At 39.8% G+C, this 18,283-nt stretch overlaps 1 protein-coding gene across 1 annotated transcript in view; it reads left to right on the plus strand.

Moving 5' to 3' along the window:
* The window catches only part of srpk1b (SRSF protein kinase 1b), a 65,251-nt gene that overhangs the window by 34,714 nt on the left and 12,254 nt on the right, over positions 1 to 18,283 (plus strand). Inside the window, 9 exon segments of the mRNA NM_001080669.2 lie at positions 7,184 to 7,299; positions 9,453 to 9,561; positions 9,642 to 9,729; positions 10,587 to 10,674; positions 11,011 to 11,117; positions 11,534 to 11,699; positions 15,231 to 15,256; positions 15,568 to 15,784; positions 17,586 to 17,966. Of these exon segments, the coding sequence (NP_001074138.2) occupies positions 7,184 to 7,299; positions 9,453 to 9,561; positions 9,642 to 9,729; positions 10,587 to 10,674; positions 11,011 to 11,117; positions 11,534 to 11,699; positions 15,231 to 15,256; positions 15,568 to 15,784; positions 17,586 to 17,966 (1,298 nt within the window).

Below are 18,283 nucleotides of genomic sequence, written 5' to 3' on the forward strand. Positions count from 1 at the left end.
ATTTTAAGGTCAATATTTTTAGCAATATCGTTTACAACAAACCACTGTAATAGACTTGCCTAATTACCCTAATCAACCTAGTTAAGCCTTTAAATGTCACTTTAAGCTGAATACTAATATCTTGGAAAATATCTAGTCAAATATTATGTGCTGCCATCATGGCAAAGATAAAATAAATCAGGTATTTGAAATTAGTATACATATATATGGAATTAATAGGCCTTAGGTTATCATTATAGCAGACAAAAATAACAAAATAATCATTGCCTCATCCACAGGGCACTGAAAGGACAAGCAGACATGTAGACTGACTCTAAAGAAATGCAAGGCATTCTGGTATGTCGGCTGATTTGTGCTGTCTGAGCTGACAACAGTAGAAAACAGGACCGCCCACAATCTCTCCAGACATTTGGCTTTCACTTCTTGTTAGACCAAGCTTTGCCTTTTTTTTTTCTCCATCCATCCTGCAACAACAACAAAAAACCATCTTCACAGTTCAAACAAAACATTGTAGTTTGACTGGAGAAAATCGCTTATGGTTTGAAAATGCATGTTAACAAATTAATTCATCTTCAGGTGCCACTGCCTCCAAAACCTTCATCCATTATAAAAAAAATTTTAATTGATATTGATTTCATTCAGTTCTTCACTTTAAAGCTTGAGTTTTAAGATGTTTTAATAGTTCAGAGGCACCGTACAAGCACAAACACAAAATCCAGTACGCGGGTAGATTTAACATCAGGTGTGGGTTAAGGTAACAGTGTAATTAGGGCTACTGGATTATGAGTAAAATCATAATCACGATTATTTTGGTCATGATTGTAATCACGATTATTAATAAATAATAAAAGTATTAAATAAACTTTGCTTTAAGGATCTTCACTTTAAGTAAAAAAACTTAAATCATAGCTACAAAAGTCCTTCAGTCAAGAGCAGTGAGGGATTTTCTCCTTTTGTTGTTTGATTAATAATAAAAACAGTCGGCTGCAGGAATGTTGCGCGCTGTCACTTTAAAAACAGTGCGGTCCTGGTAAATGGTTTCTCTTGCACATGTCTTTTTGATTTTTGACTCGTTTGTTTATTACACAAAAGAGGGTTAATATGAATAATCACCAAACACCGCGTTTTAAGACACATTTGCATGTATTTAACCATTAAAGCGCTCACATTAAGATGACTTGTTTTGCTCTGCTCGTCTTTGAAGCTGAGCGCACACACACACAACAGCATGCGATCTCTTTCGCGCTTTTGAAAACGTGAATGATTTGAATGTACGTCAATGAGCGATGCGCATCCCGAGTTGCAAACGTTACATTACAGTACATGCTTTTAGTAGTGTTCATCTGAAACTGAGCTTTGCAGAGCAACAAATGTGTACAGCTGGAAAGGGGCGGTACATGATGGAATAACCGTTTATCTCGATTAATGTTTTTTCATAATCGTTAAAAGCCAAAATAGAAATCAAAACCAAATTTTCGATTAATTGCACAGGCTTAAGTGTAGTTAAAGTGTAATCATGTAAAGTGAGACCTCTTCGGATATGAATACAAGCAAAAATGCATACAAAAATGTCGGATATTCAGTGTGCAAAGAGCTTTAATCGTTGTCTTATCTAGTTTGAAAGCCTGTCCAGAATGGTGAAACTCCCTATTAATGCCCATGATTTTAAACTCCAAGCCCAAATGTGCTTGGACAAGCTTTCACTAGGGTGTGGTGTCAGGGTGTCCTCATACTTTTGGGAATCTGGTGCACATTCACCCATGACTGCTCATCACTTGATTCTATAGCACCACTTTGCTTGGCAACAGCACATGACTAAACTCTTTACCATACTGTTCCTATCCAAACTACTGAATAACAAGTCCGTCCTTGTGTAAGGCATGTCCTGCCCTCTCAGCACTGTTAACCTAGTTAAGCCTTTAAATGTCACATTAAGCTGAATACTAGTATCTTGCAAAACATCTAGTTAAATATTGTGTACTGCCATCAGGTCAAAGACAAAAGAAATGAGTTATACATTAGTTATGAAATCTATTTAGTTTCAAAATGTGCAGGAAAAAAATTAGTTAAACAGCACTTGGGAAATGCGTATTATTGATAATAATTTTGACTTCAACTGGTCTGTCCTATATGGGTCTGTCCTATATGTCGTTCCTGAATGAGTTAAGATTAAAGCAGTAGGAGTTGGCAGGACTGCTGTGCTTCAGCTTCTGCTTTACTCAGATGCACATGTGTGTGTTCACGTGCGTGTGTTTGCGCGTGCATGCATTCAGCTTTCCCCTCAGACCAGCATAGCATTCACACGTACCTCCGCTAATTAACTCCCACTAGCTCAGCCTCTAATTATCTAGCTAAATTAATTATTTTCTAATGTAACACCCACCATTTTCAGCCCTCAGCACACGACTACACTGTTGTTTTGGACCAGTGACATATTCATTAGATCGCCTGTACTTTGTGTACTTGGTTTGTTTTTTTTTCTCGACAACTAAAAGTTTGCATGCTTCCATTAAAGGGGTGGTCCACAGTGTAATTTTACGGCTTGGATGTGTTTATAAGATGCAACGCAATGTGTGCTTATACTTCATTTGTAGAAAATAAGTATTGAACACGGCACAGTTTTTCTCAGAAAACATACTTATAAAGATGCTGCTGATTCGAAATTTTCCCTAGATGTTGGTAACAACCTAAGAAATCCATATTTGCAAAGAAAACAAATCTAAATAGTTTACTAATGGAGTTCTGTGTGATAAAATGAAATGACGCAGGGAAAAAGTATTAAACACATGAAGATAGGGAGGTGTAGAAAGGCATGGAAGGCCCAGACAGCAGCTGAAATCTCTCAGTAGTTCTTCAGCAAGCCTCTGCCCTTCCTTAGTATAAACGAATATCGACTCCTTCAGTTCAACATCTACATTAGCAGGAGGATGAAGATGAACCCAGGGTGGACATTTCAGCAAGACAATGATCCAAAGCACAGACGAAGAGACTCTCAAATGCTTTCAGAGAAAGAAAATCAAGCTGTGGAATGGCCTAGCCATTATTATTCCCTGGAAAAAAACATTACGTCTTCAATAGTTATTTTCCTCGCTGTAAGTAGAACTAGATAAAATATGTAATCAAATGTTCTTAAAAGCACAGTCTGCATGAATTTAATCCGTTTTCTTTGTATTGTTATTATTAAAGATGAGAAAAGTGACACACATATAGTTAAGAGCAATGAGGTACAACACAGCAGGTTTACAGTGCTGCTGTCACTTTAAGACACAGTTATTATTATTATTATTATTATTTATTTTTTACATACACAGATTCAAAGAGAACCACAGGTGAACAAGGATATTGCAAAAGAATAGCTTCTGAATATTTGGGCCAGTATTGAAAAACATACAGACAAATATAAAATACAGTAAAATCTGTTGAAACGGGTCGATCTGATGGCAGTTAAGTTTGCCGCTGGATATTATTGGGAGATCGCTGACAGGTACAGTGATTAGCTCCGGTAGAGAACGTCTGAAGCTCAAACGCAAGTTTATTTTACATTCTATGACAGAAAAACCACTAAGCCTAAAATATAAAAAAGTTTTCAGTCGTATAGAGGGAGATCTTTTCAGAAATGCTAGGTGAAACACCAGTGTGGACGTGGATCATTTTTGTTTGCCATTTTTAAACTTAGATGTATTAGTGTTTACGGGGCTGTAGTGTGTATTTTTCGCGAGCTGGTTGCTGCTGCGACGGGGGCGGAGGATCATAATGCCGGCTCAGCATCATGATGTCTATCAGCCATCGGAAATGGACGATGGCATCGTCTATCGACCCAACCCCATTAGATACGATATCCAGCCATTCAGACTTTGTAGGGTAGGGGTGTTGAAACTCAGTCCTGGAGGGCCGGTGTCCTGCATAGCTTAGCTCCAACTTGCTTCAACACACCTGCCTGGAAGTTTCTAGTATACCTAGAAGGAGCTTGATTAGCTGGTTCAGGTGTGTTTAATTGGGGTTGGAACTAAAATATGCAGGACACCGGCCATCCAGGAATAAGTGTGGACACCCCTGTTGTAGGGGGTTCGAGTTGTAGCCATCTTCGAGTTACAGTTGTCTTACTGATTGCTAGATATTTGTCTTTTACCATTAAGTTGGCTGCAATATTTCCCAAGTAAATTGTTGTAATGAAAGTCCATTCCATCACCAAAAATACTTCATATTACTTGCATTACATCCTGCCAGTATGACTGAATGGCTGGAAAACTCCAAAATATGTAGAAATAGTTTGCTAGGTCTTCCTCACATTTCCTCCAGCACTGTCCCGTGTCCTTCCCCAGTGTTTGCATATACATTAGCCTGGGGGTTATAAAATATCTGGTAGGATTCCTCCAGCAAAAATCTCGCCACATACCAGAGCTGTAGAAGAAGCGGCCTGTAAGGAGCAGATACTCAACCAATCTTCCTCTGTGGAGATCACTAAGTTGAATTTTCTCTCCAATTTTAGTGATTTGTTGAGTGTTCCTTGGTGGATTGGATGGAAGAAAACAACTTCTAAACAAGTCCCCTATTGTCTTTGTTCTTATAGATGTCAATAACTAAGTCAATTAAGTTGTAATGGGTTCACTTTTGCTCATGGTTAATTACAAGGATTACAAATGTAGGCAAATGACGGCACTTCACAATTAAAACTTAATAAGAAGGCCGTATCGAGGAGGCTAATTCAGAAAGTGTCCTTGTAAAGGCTTAGGCTATTTTAGACTTGTATTGGAAGTTCAGAGCCGCAGTTTGGAGCCTGGTTCAGATTGCAGAAAATTGCCAGTTGCTTCAGAGAGATTATTCTGCACAAAGCTGCATATCTAATCGCTTTAATGCCCACTGCTGGAGCAGCAAACCAGTAGCAATAACACGGCTAGTAGCGTGATATTAAAAAGGTCATTCAGATACAGAGGAGGTAGAATTAATGGATCGCGGGTTTATGAATAAAACAATCAGATTTGCAAAATTGCATAGCATGTAGTCTCTTATTTTTGGGCTGAAATCCCAAACACCGTGACATGGTTACAGGATGAGTGTGATTATATGTATAGTAGGCCTGTCACAATAATAAATATATGAACTTATCGCACAACACATGGACATGACCTCAATCGCCCATACACTACTTGACAAAAGTCTTGTCAATCCCAGTTGTAAGAGAACTTGACTTCTAGTTGATAATTCGGAAAAGTGTCAGATGGTGGATTTTTTTTGATGAATCATCTGCTGAACTGCATCCCAATCATCACAAATACTGCAGAAGACCTACTGGAACCAGCATGGACACAAGATTCTCATAGAATTCAGACAAATTTGGTAAAGGAAAAGTCATGGTTTGGTGTTAAAATCAGTATTGGGGCGTGCGAGAGTGGACGGCAACATCAACAGCCTGAGGTAGAGATCTGCGCGGGACTAAATTTTGAATCCCGCTCCCGCTCGTACCCGCCAGGTTTTAGCCCGAACCCGACCGCTCCCGCTTTTATTAAGAATTTGTTGTCCCTCTACCCGCCACGCCCGATCCCGCTAAAGAGCGGGGGGAGAACAAAACCGAAAATCACCCAGTTATACAGTCCAGACAGCCTATAACAAGCAGTCTGTATAAACACACACACACACAGCACCAAATACACACACACACAGACAAAGCTCTCTCTCATAACTGCGCGCGCACTAACACACAAACACATAAGCACCAAGCAGACACACAGGCAAAGCTCTCTCTCTCTCTCTCTCTCTCTCTCTCTCTCTCATTCGCTCGCGCACTAACACACACACACACACAAGCACCAAGCGCACACACACAGGCACCAAACGCACACACACAGGCAAAGCTCTCTCATTCGCGCGTGCGCACACGTACACACATACACGCATACACACACACGCACGTACACACACACAGCATCAAACAAGCTAAACACAGCATCGCGCTATTTCATTTACACACATACATACGCGTGCTCACTCGGGATTGATATTGCTTGACAGCCCGCTCCCGTCCCAAATTAAACCCGTTACCGACTGCTCCCGCGATTTATTCGGAAATTTATTTCCACGCCCGCGGGACAGCCGCGGGAATGCAGACCTCTAGCCTGAGATATCAAGACATTTGTGCTGCCCACAAACCACAGGAGAGGGCAAATTCTCCAGCAGGATAGCGCTCCTTCAGCCTCCACAGGATACTTCAGCCTCCACATCAAAGCTCCTGAAAGCAAAGAAGGTCAAGGTGCTCCAGGATTGGCCAGCCCAGACACCAGACATGAACATTATTAAGCATGTCTGGGGTAAGATGACAGAGGAGGCATTCAAGATGAATCTGAACTCTGGGAGTCCTGCAGGAACGCTTTCCTTGCCATTCCAGATGACCTGTTATTCACCTAATCTTCTAAATGATGACTGATTTGATGTTTTCTTTATGCGTTTGCTGCCGCAGCTCAATTCAAAGCTTTATGATATCTCTCAGCTTGACTCCTCGTATGATCTCCTTTCACGGCTCGCTCTGAGCAATAGCCTATTAGCAAAGCTCTGCAATATCCTCACAGGATCTTGGGTTTACACCTGCACTGATTTATAGCTTTCATAAACCATCTGACCCTCGCACTAGGAAAGCCCCAGTGGGCGTCCATAGTTTATACATTATGGTGCAATAACAAGAGGCTGTATTAAGTTGTAAACGCAGCAAACCCCACATAGGATTTTCAGTCAATGCCAATGGAGCCTTTTCACAAGACTGCTATGGCGTGTTTAACAGTCATCAACATATTAAATCCTTCAAAGTATTTAATATTTGGATTTTTTTTGTGTATGAACGTTTATTTATGCATGTATTATATCATCTTGGCACCTAATTACAAAAGCAAAATGAATTGCCGCTTATGCGAGTTGTTTGTAATGCAAAGTCTACCGAAGTGGGATCGTAAGTTTGTCGTTGTTCTTTCTTCTGGTCACCGTCTCGCACTATTTGTTTCCTTTTTCTGGACGTCTTGATAACACGAGATTGTTTCGTTTTTATTTTATTCCCTGCGCTCTAACTTTACCCATATGACGACTTCCGCTATGGTGAATAATATTTGACTGCCTTTTGGTTTCTAGCACATCTAGAATGAGGTATGAAGACATTGGTGCAGCATCTGTTTAGTAACGATAAGCTCTTGTTCCCCAGGCCTGATCCTCACCCGAGGGGCGCCGCGCAGCAGCCTGACGCTCTGCAGGAGCAAGATGAAGAGATCCTGGGCTCCGATGATGAAGAACAGGAGGATCCCAATGATTACTGCAAGGGTACGAGTCATGCACGCATAACACCGGCAGACATTCATGTGCACATTAAAAGCGTATCACACATTCTGGGAGTCACGATGCAATTCCGTAATGATTCCTGACCTACATATTTTCCTGTTTTTTCGGCTGTGCAAATACTTTCCAGCTTCACATTTTAACCCGGTTTGGATGCTTTTGCTTATGATTGGAATCTACAGTATGTATGACAGTACTGCCATCTTCAAAATGGTTGATTTCATTAACAAAGCAATATTCAGGATGAATCAAACATTGAAATCCCTCATAAAAAAGCAATTATAAAGAACAAACATTTTTTTTTTCGTTTTTAAAGGGATTGTTTTTAACCTTTAAAGGAGACCTATTATGTCCCTTTTTACAAAATGTAAAATGCATCTCTGATGTCTCTAGAATGTGTATGTGATGTTTCAGCTCAAAATACCACACAAATAGTGTTTAAAAACTCTCTGAAACGAATCCTTTCAGGCTTTGAGACTAACTGTGGCGTTTTAGTGACTGTCACTTTAAATTCAAATGAGATTGTGCTCTTTTTAGAAAAGGGCGGAGCCTGCCTGTGTGTCAGCATAGTGGCAGATTCAAAAACAAGACTAACGTCCTATGCTAATGAGGGAGAGATGGTCACTAGTGGGCGGGGCTTTCCCCCTCTGATGACACGTTCAAAGGGAGAATGTCAATCAAAGTGTTTCTGCAGACTTTATCAAGTGTAATTACAAAAAAAGTTAAATAATTTTTACCGTTAGAAGCTGGTTGTATTCAAACACTGCTGACACTTTCACCCTTATAAAGATCATTTTTGCATTGTAGGTATCCTTTGAAACAAGGAAATGCCTCCAAAGGAAAAATATTTTAATAATTTAACATTTCAAATTTATATTCTAATAATTAATTAAATTAAAATAATTCTAAGAAAAATTAATACATACAGATTCAGATTTTTTTCTAAGAGCTTAATAATAATTATAATAATTATAAACAACTAACAGTTGGCTGAAATCGACTAGATGACTGTTTTACAACATTGTTTTAACATTGTTTTATCTCCAATATTGCTGCCTGTATTGCTGTGATTTTGAGTCTAAATGCCATTCAAAATTGCTGCCTATATAACCAATATATGGATTTTACTTTAGGTTGTCGATAAGTAATTACTAGGCCCACACAGAACCTGTGCGCATTTTCATTGTAAACCTTAAAAACAACCTTAAAAAGCAACAAATAATAACTTGACTTAGTTAGTTGATCATTTGGAAAAGTGGCAGAAGGTGGATGAATCCAAAGAATCACCTGCTGAACTGCATCCCAATCATCACAAATACTGCAGAAGACCTACTGGAACCAGCATGGAGCCAAGATTCTCATAGAAATCAGTCAAGTTTGGTGAAGGAGAAGTCATGGTTTGGGGTTACATTCAGTATGGAGAGATCTGCAGAGTGGATGATCAACATCAACAGCCTGAGGTATCAAGACATTTGTGCTGCCCATTACATTACAAACCACAGGAGAGGGACAATTCTCCAGCAGGATAGCGCTCCTGCTCATACTTCAGCCTCCACATCAAAGCTCCTGAAAGCAAAGAAGGTCAAGGTGCTTCAGGATTGGCCAGCCCAGTAATCAGACATGACCATTATTGAACATGTCTGGTGTAAGATGGAGGAGGAGGCATTGAAGATGAACAGACTCTTGATGAACTCTGGGAGTCCTGCAGGAACGCTTTCTTCGCCATTCCAGATGACTTTATTTATCAGTGATTTGAGTCAGTGCAGAGATGTATGGATGCAGTCCTCCAAGCTCATGATGGAGTCAGACACAATATTCATTTTGTCTCCACTGCAGCAGGACTTTATATTCTATACTGGACATTATTTCTGTTCAGTGACAAGACTTTTGTCTAAGAGTCAGACCTTACTGTCCTAATGAAATCATTCAAAGTCAAGGCATAATCATATTTTATTGTGGTGAAATAAGCGTAATCTAGAGGCTTTTGCCTTTCATATAAGCCACTTTTGATACCAAATGATCAACTAGAAGTCAACTTATTATTTGTTTATATATATATATAAAAAAATTCATTGTCTGTAGATTATTTTATTTATTTATTTATTTATTTTTTCTAACAACCAAATCCCATTTTCTAGGTGGTTACCACCATGTGAAAATAGGCGACCTGTTCAACGGAAGGTATCATGTAATCCGCAAGCTGGGATGGGGTCACTTTTCCACTGTTTGGCTTGCCTGGGACACACAGTACGTTCATTTACTTCTGTTTTTCTCCTCCTGCAATACCCTTTTTTAAGTATGCACATTCAGCATTGTTCTGCTTGCAGAGGGAAGCGTTTTGTGGCCATGAAAGTGGTGAAGAGCGCCGAACACTACACTGAAACAGCCCTGGATGAGATCAAGCTCCTGAAAGCCGTGAGTTCACACCGACACCAGCGCCGCCATACAGACCAACACAATGAAATATTCACAAGACCGTTTAGTATCAGAGGCATTTGAAGAGCCTGCGGTGAGAAGGTGATGGGAGCCTCTTATAGCTACATGGCCTCAGTGAAGTGCTTTCATTAAACGAAAGCACAGTTTACTTTGTTATAAGTTAACCCTTGTGTGCTGTGGGCGATGTTTTCATCTACTCTAGGGTGATTTTGAGTCTTAATTTGGCCACAACTTTCTTCGTGTTTCAGCAGATGGAATGATTTTTGGTGACAAATCTTAATTTGACACACGTTTTGGGAAAATGCTTTGACAATTTTTCAACAATACACTCTGGGAAATTTGACTACCCTTTCGTTATGTTTGGGGCTGTTTTTGCCCCATTGACTTCCATTATAAGGATGGATTTTGATTGTAAAGCCATGACATCATATCATCATGCATTCTTGACTGTTGGTGGTTTTTCCTGTTGGGAAGAGATAAAAAGCTCTCACAACATAGTAAACCAAGTGTATTTATGCACACACACACCAATGAACTGTGGTTTTACTCCATAGAACTCCATACAGAAGTTTTTGCCCAGGCTTCTCTAAAGAGTTAATGCTGCCAACTGATGATCAACTGTAAAAATTAAAGGGGAAAGAACCAGCAATCAAGAACGCATGGTTATTTGGTTGCATGACTTTGCAATCAATAAATGTCATTATAATGGAAGTCAATGGGGCAAAAACAGCCCCCAACATAACGAAAGGCTAGTCAATTTAAACAATGCACAAGGGCTAAAGAGAAGGATTTGGAAATGTTGGTTATTTTTTCCCATCTCCATCTTGTGTATTCAGGTCAGGAACACAGACCAGAATGATCCCAGCAGAGAGAAAGTGGTGCAGTTATTGGATGACTTCAAGATATCAGGCGTCAACGGAACCCGTATCCTTTCAGCATCGCAAATATATCATTTCTTTACATCATACATGCTTGCAAAAACATTTAGGGCTGCCACTTATTGCTATATATTAATACCGATTAATCAACTACTACCTTACCAACTATTATAAGCAGCCAATTAGTGGTTTCTTGAGCTAAAAGTCTTAGTTAATGGTTCGTGAATTGTACATCAAAATGAAGTGCGACCTTGATGTCAACTAATTATCAGCGTCAAATCCAAAGACACGATCCAAATGTGTCTTCCTCCATTGCTTTGTGCTGTTTTTTCAGTTTTATGATCCGCATTCAGCATCATTTCTCTTTAACGTGCGGCTTCAGATGTGTGTATGGTGTTTGAAGTTCTCGGCCACCATCTGCTCAAGTGGATTATTAAGTCTAATTATCAGGGCCTGCCTCTGCCGTGTGTCAAAAGCATCATTCGACAGGTGCCTTTTTCTCATTTATTAATGTTTACTTTGGTTTTATGGACGGTAGAGCTGCATGGATAATCATTAAAGGGACTTAAACGAGATTTAAACACACATGCAGTCTTATTTATTAAATGAAAAAGGTTTGTTGTTGTATTTTAAAGCTTTCAAATCAGTTTGATTACAGTTCTATAGACTATTTTGTCACACATATTGTCACTTTATTGTGGCTTATTTTATAATGGTGTAATAAACATGCAAAAAAAATGAGAAATCAGTAAGGGGGCAAACACTTTTTCACAGCACTGTATGTATTGGATTAAGATATTTCAGATAAGTAAGCCATTGGTGAAAGTTGTAAGCTACTCAAGCTAATTCTAGTAGGAAATTGAGAGGGAAAAAACTAATATTTCTTTTTTTATTTCCCCGTGTAGGTTCTGCAAGGCCTGGATTACCTGCACACTAAGTGTAAGATCATTCACACTGACATAAAGCCGGAGAACATCCTCATGGACGTCAATGAGGCGTATGTAAAGAGACTGGCAGCGGAGGCCACAGAATGGCAGAAATCTGGAGCTCCACCGCCTTCTGGGTCCGCAGGTGACGCAAACTCTCCTCAGATACTCAAAGCAGAACGTTTCAGAGATCTTTCAAAGAGAAAATATTGAACATACAGTTGAAACAAGAAGTTTACATATACGGCGCACAAGCAAAGAGATCCACATGCTTGTAGGCTGTTACATAAATGCGATCTCGACTTGTAATACTGCGCTCACGACATTTGACATTGAAATAACGCCACAGGTAGTTGGTAGATCTGTGTAAAAAAGGCCTGCTGCCACAGCCGGAAAAAATCTTTGAGCAGTGGTTCTCAAACTGTGGTACGTGGGCTGCCTTCTAGTGGTATGCAGAGTAATCCAATATGTCATATGTACATGCAACATATATTTAAAGATGATCAAAAATAGTTCATATATGAATATGATGACTTATAGCCTATATTTATGAGGTCCAAGCAGCATTTTCAGGCTTTGATGAATAGGATACTATAGGTTAACACTTTACATTTAAGTACTTACTTTTTAATAACAGTAGCCTACCATTTTAATGAACTTTTAAAAGCATATTTTAATTTAAACGTTGACATTTTAATTGTGTTTGTTTCTTTTTTTACGCATAAGCACAGCAGTGTTAATGTTCAAACTATTTATAAAGTTCAAAGTGGCCGATTATAAATAAATATTTTTAATAATAGTAATTAATATGCCTCTTTTTCAAACTCTGGAGCTGCTTAATTAGGGCTACTATGCTACTGTATTTCAATGCTGGTCATATGGTGGTACTTGGAGGGACAGTTTTTTCTGAGATGGTACTTTATGAAAAAAGTTTGAGATCCACTGTCTTAGAGGAAAAAACACTGTATAGAGTATTTATTGAGATGTGGTTTCTTTTTTATTATAAACAAATACTTGTGTATATTATTAAAGCAAATATAAAACATTTGCAGAGATTTAGCAAAAATTACAAAGAAAAAACTGCAATGTATGTAATGTGATGCAATTTATCTTACATGTCTGGGATACGCAGACATAAATCGCATATGATAACGATACATTTTTGATATATTGTTCACATCTTTTTACATTGAAAATTTAAGCTATTTCATATAGTAAAAACCACTAACAGTCAAGAATACGTAATAATATGCTGCCATGACTTCGCAATCAAAAAATGTCATCATAATTGAAGTCAATGGAGCAAAAACAGCCCCAAACATAATGAAAGGGTAGTTGATTTCAGTTTGTTTTTATTTTTGGGTAATTTACTCATCCTTCACTTGTCACAAACCTATTTGGGTTTCTTTCTTCTGTTGAACACAATATAAGCTATTTTGAGGAATGTTGGGAAAACCTCTATCCATTCTATAATATTTGCTTTCCCTACTGTGGAAGTCAATGGTTACCGGTTTCCAACATTTATCAAAATATCTTCTTTTGTGTTTAACGAAAAAAAAAAAAAGGATTAATCGACGACTTTATTGATTATTTGACTGATCTAAAATATTGATTTGATAAAAAAACAATTACGATTATATGTAAAGGGTTAGTTCACTCAAAACCGAAAATTCTGTCACTGTTTACTCTGGAAAAACTGTATCCTATATTGTTTGTTTCTTCTGTGGAAGTCAGTAGTTACTGGTTAATGGAACATTTTTCAAAGTATCTTCTTTTGTTGGTTGTTATACTACTTTATTGATTATTTGATTAATCTAAAGGATTGATTTTATTGGGGAAAATGTGGATGATAAGGGATGGTTCACCCAAAAACAAAAATCCTGTCATCATTTACTCTTCATTTACTTGTCACAAACCTGTTTAAGTTTCTTTCTTATTTTTACATTTTTAAAGAATTTTCCCAAAATATGTGTCAAAATCAGATTCGTCACCAACAATCATTCCATTTGCTGAAACACAGAGAAAGTTTTGGCCAAAATCACCCCAGAGTGGATGAAAACAACAGCACACAAGGGTTAAACATCACTTGAGAAACATGTGAAAGCCAAATAAAATTTCACTTAGGGCTAATCATTTTGTCTTTAACTTTATATTTAATATGCGTTTAATATAAATTAAAAACAATAAAGCCCACTATAATGATTGATTTAAACTCTAGATTTGGCATGGCAAATGATAAGTAACGGATGGCGGATGATGAGTAAACAATAGGGGTGTCAGGATTTCAATTTTTAATCGAAATCGATCGAAATTTATGCTCAATTTCGATTATCGAATCAAAAAATAGAATGGTCGATGCTGCCACGCCCCCATGTCACGTCAGCTTGGCTTGCCAAGCGGGAAAAAACAGGCTTGTTGAAGTGCTTGTTGAACTGCAGAAGCAGGAGACCCATCAACAGAACTTAAACCCTCTCCTCTTTCAATAAAGTCGCCGGTGTGTAAGCATTTTGGATTTCCAGTGAGTTATGTTGACAGCATTTGTGTTGTCGACAAAAAAACACAGTTTTGCAAGCTCTGCTATGTACGTATTACGTACGGTTCGTCCGATAGACAACACCGGCATCGCGATCCTCCGCCCGCCCCCGTTGCAAATCCGCTCGCGAAAAGTACACACTCAGGCCCTGTTTACACTGTCTTTGTTTTTAAATGGCATTTTAGAACGACAACGATTTGACATCCGCAGTGGCGTGTAGCATTTCTGAGCAGCCCTCCTTCCTCTCTACCTCTGAAAACGCACATCACGTGACCACACAGACACAGACGCACACACAGTCATGCGCTCGAGACAGCAGGTCCAGGCAGTCAGAGGAATGCTTCAATCTTTCACTCACTTGCACTTAGTCATTTTAGCGAACACCTCAGATACTGTTGGCTGGTTCCTGTTGGTTGTGCGTCTTTTTTACCGACGCCATTATAACGACACAGATCACTGCCTATTCACGAGTCCCGCAGAAAAAGTGATTGACAGGTGGTAATTATGTGTGTATCTTGCCTTTATTCATTTACTGTATGATTTGTTTATGGGTAAAACAAAGACCATGCAGCTCAGGTAGTTTAAACGGTAGGCTACAAATAATCAATTGGTCATTAATTAATTAATTATTCATAATCGAAAATCGAATCGTGCCTTTAGAATCGAAAATGTAATCGAATCGAGGATTTGGAGGATCGTGACACCCTTAATAAACAAATATTTATTTTTATTAAACTGGATTCTCTGTTGGCCAAGAGGATGAATAGATTTGTAGTGTGTTTTTCCCATGTCCAGTCTAGACGGATTCCAACTGTTGTGGTGTAGCAGATGAAGCACTCGCACTTATTATGACGCTGCCCTTGAGTAAACTGAAAAACAGTCATTTCAGATTCATTCAGCTCGGCACTGAACATCAGTATTGATAGATTACGCAGAGTGACGTGAAGTCTGCAGGTTGTTTCTAAATGCAGAGCCGTGACTCATGTGCTCCTCTGTATGAAAGATTTCCCTCAGTCTCTATAATCTCTGGAGAAACTCATGAGCACGAACTCTCTGTAGAAACTGAGCGATCTTCTGCTTTGATGAGGGTGATTGTGAAAAGATGCTGATCCCGATCCTTTCTTTATCCTGTCTTTATTACAGTGAGTACAGCTCCAGCCCCAAAACAAGTAAGTGAGATGAGTTCTGTAGCACATCACACACAATATACAGGTTTAAGTGTTGGATTAAAGAGGACATATGATGGTATTTTAAAAAATCTCTCCATTAAAAAGCACATGGTGAAGCATTCATTTTCACAGGATGCCTAATATACAGTCTACTACTGTATATTACTCAGGAAAAGGAAAGCCTCGTATGTCCTCTTTAAAGCTTTATTATCTGTTACTCACACAAGCAGCTCACACTCCAGCAAATGTTGCTGCATTATTAGTCTGACTGGATTTAACAATCACTAAAGCCACTGGATTATCTCTGCTAGGCGACTAAAATGTCCAAGAACAAGAAGAAAAAGATGAAGAAGAAGCAGAAGCGTCAGGCGGAGCTCTTGGAGAAGAGGATTCTGGAGATCGAGGGACTGGAGAAAGGGCTAGATGGAGGAGAAGAGGAAGATGAGGATGAAACGGAGACGCCCGACAGCACCTCGTCAGTGCCCAGCAGTCACACGCTACAGGACATCAGCACTGAGACCACACTGGGTGAGCGAGGATGCACTTCAGTGTTGATCTCATTCTGAAATGCAGAAGCGTGCTCGCTGTTGCAATTGTTTAAGAACTTCCGATGAAATTAGGCGAACTTCATTTAAAATTGCTTGAGATCTTGCGATGTGCAGATTTGACTTTGATTCTGAAACGATATACAGTGCATCGGGAAAGTCTTCATCTTTCCACATTCGTTAATGTTGCAGTCTTATTCCAAATGGATTAAATTCATTTATTTCCTCAACATTCTACACACAATCCCCCATAATGACAATGTGAAAACAGAGTTTTTGAAATTGTTGCACATTTATTACAAATAAAAAAGCTGTAAAATCATCAGTATTCACAGTCTTTGCCGTGAAGCTCTACATTGAGCTCAGATACATTCTGTCTCCACTGAACATTCTTGAGATGTTTCAGCAGCTTCATTGGAGTTCACCTGTGCTCAATTCAGCTGATTAGACATGATCTGAAAAGGCTACACCTGTCTATATAAGCTCCCAGGGTTGACAGTGCATGTCAAAGCACAAACCAAGCATGAAGACAAAGGAATTGTCTGCAGACCTCCGAGACAGGATTGTATGGTGGCACAAGGTTACAGAAACATTTCTGCTGCTCTGAAAGTTCTAATGTGCACAGCAGCCTCCATCATCAAGTGGAAGATGTTTGGAACCACCAGGACTCTTCCTAGAGCTGGCCGGCCATCTAAGCTGAGTGATCAGGGGAGAAGGGCCTTAGTCAGGGAGGTGGTCAATAACCCGATGGTCACTCTGTTTGAGCTCCAGCGTTCTTCTGTGGAGAGAGGAGAACCCTTCAGAAGGACAACCATCTGTGCAGCAATCCACCAATGGTAGAGTGGGCAGATGGAAGACACTCCCCGCCTGGAGATTTTCAAAAGGCATCTGAAGGACTCTCAGACCATAAGAAACTAAATTCTTTGGTCTGATGAGACTAAAATTGACCTCTTTGGAGTGAATGCCAGGCGTTACATTTGGAGAAAACCAGGCAGCGCTCATCACCTTCACAGTGAAGCATGGTGGTGGCAGCATCATGCTGTGGGGATGTGTTTCAGCAGCAGGAACTGGAAGACTAGTCAGGATAGAGGGAAAGATGAACGCAGCAATGTACAGAGACATCCTGAATGAAAACCTGCTACAGAGTGCTCTTGACCTCAGACTGGGGCGACGGTTCATCTTCCAGCAGGACAATGACCCGAAGCACACCACCAAAATATCAATGGAGTGGCTTCAACTCAGTGAATGTCCTTTAGTGGCCCAGCCAGAGCCCAGATCTAAATCCTATTGAGCATCTCTGGAAAGAGCTGAAATTGGCTGTACACCGTCACTTCCCATCAAACTTGAGAGCTTGAGAGGTACTGCACAGAGGAACGGGCAAAAATTCCCAAAGACAGGTGTGCAGAGCTTGTGGCATCATATTCAAGAAGACTTGAAGCTGTGATCCCTGCCAAAGGTGCATCAACAAAGTATTGAGCAAAGGCTGTGAATACTGATGTACATCTGATTTTACAGGATTTTTATTTGTAATAAATGTGCAACAATTTCAAAAACTCTCCTTTCACATTGTCATAATGGGGGATTGTGTGTAGAATGTTGAGGAAATAAATAAATTTAATCCATTTTAGATTAAGGCTGTAACATAAACTAATGTGGAAGAAGTGAGGCGCTATCAATACTGTCCGGATGCACTGTGTAGTGTAGCCCTAGCAGCTTCCATCTTCATCAGTGTTTTTACAGGCTGTGCATTGAAATCAAAACTTACTGATGTTTTTCCTCCTTAGATGGCACCTCAGAAGCTTGGTCTCAGGTCAGAGGATCCGTCAACGGTCACATCCCGAGCCCAGAAGACGAGCAGAGCCTTGACGTCCAGCAGCAGATGAAGGACGAGACCCCTGTTAACCCCTACGACAGCGGCAACGAGACCTCCGAGCCCACCAACCCCTACCCAGCATGCAACGGCACAGAAGAGACCGAGCCCAGCCCCGCATGCCTATCCGCCGCTGACGGTAATGGAGCTTTGATTAGTGGCATGGTTGAGTCTCAGGGCTGTAGGGTGCAGGATGGAGAAAGCCTGACGGCGGAGCTGAAGGATCCCAGAGCGGAGATGGAGGCGGAGCCCGGCACGCAGGCGGTCCCAGAAGAGGAGGAGAGCCTGAAGGACGGTCAGTGTGGAGCCTTCGCTGGAGGACAGCATCCTCTGTTTCTGCTTACTAACTAACTAACTTCGCTCTCTCTGTCTGTGTGTTTCTTTGAGTTTCTAACACTGCACCATATTGGAAAAATCTGACTTTTTGATTGTTTTGCTTTGCTGCAATTGTATATCGCGATATGAAGATAATTTCACCAGATGACCCGAATAGCTTAATTTGGAAATATTTCACTAATTTAGATCAGCTGGGGATGATTGAGTCTTTTTCTTATGCAATAATCTGTTTATATTCATCATCTGTGATTTTACAAGCAATTTACAAGCAAATGA

The sequence above is a fragment of the Danio rerio genome, chromosome 11 (assembly GCF_049306965.1).
Source record: "Danio rerio strain Tuebingen ecotype United States chromosome 11, GRCz12tu, whole genome shotgun sequence".
Taxonomy (NCBI): Eukaryota; Metazoa; Chordata; class Actinopteri; order Cypriniformes; family Danionidae; genus Danio; species Danio rerio.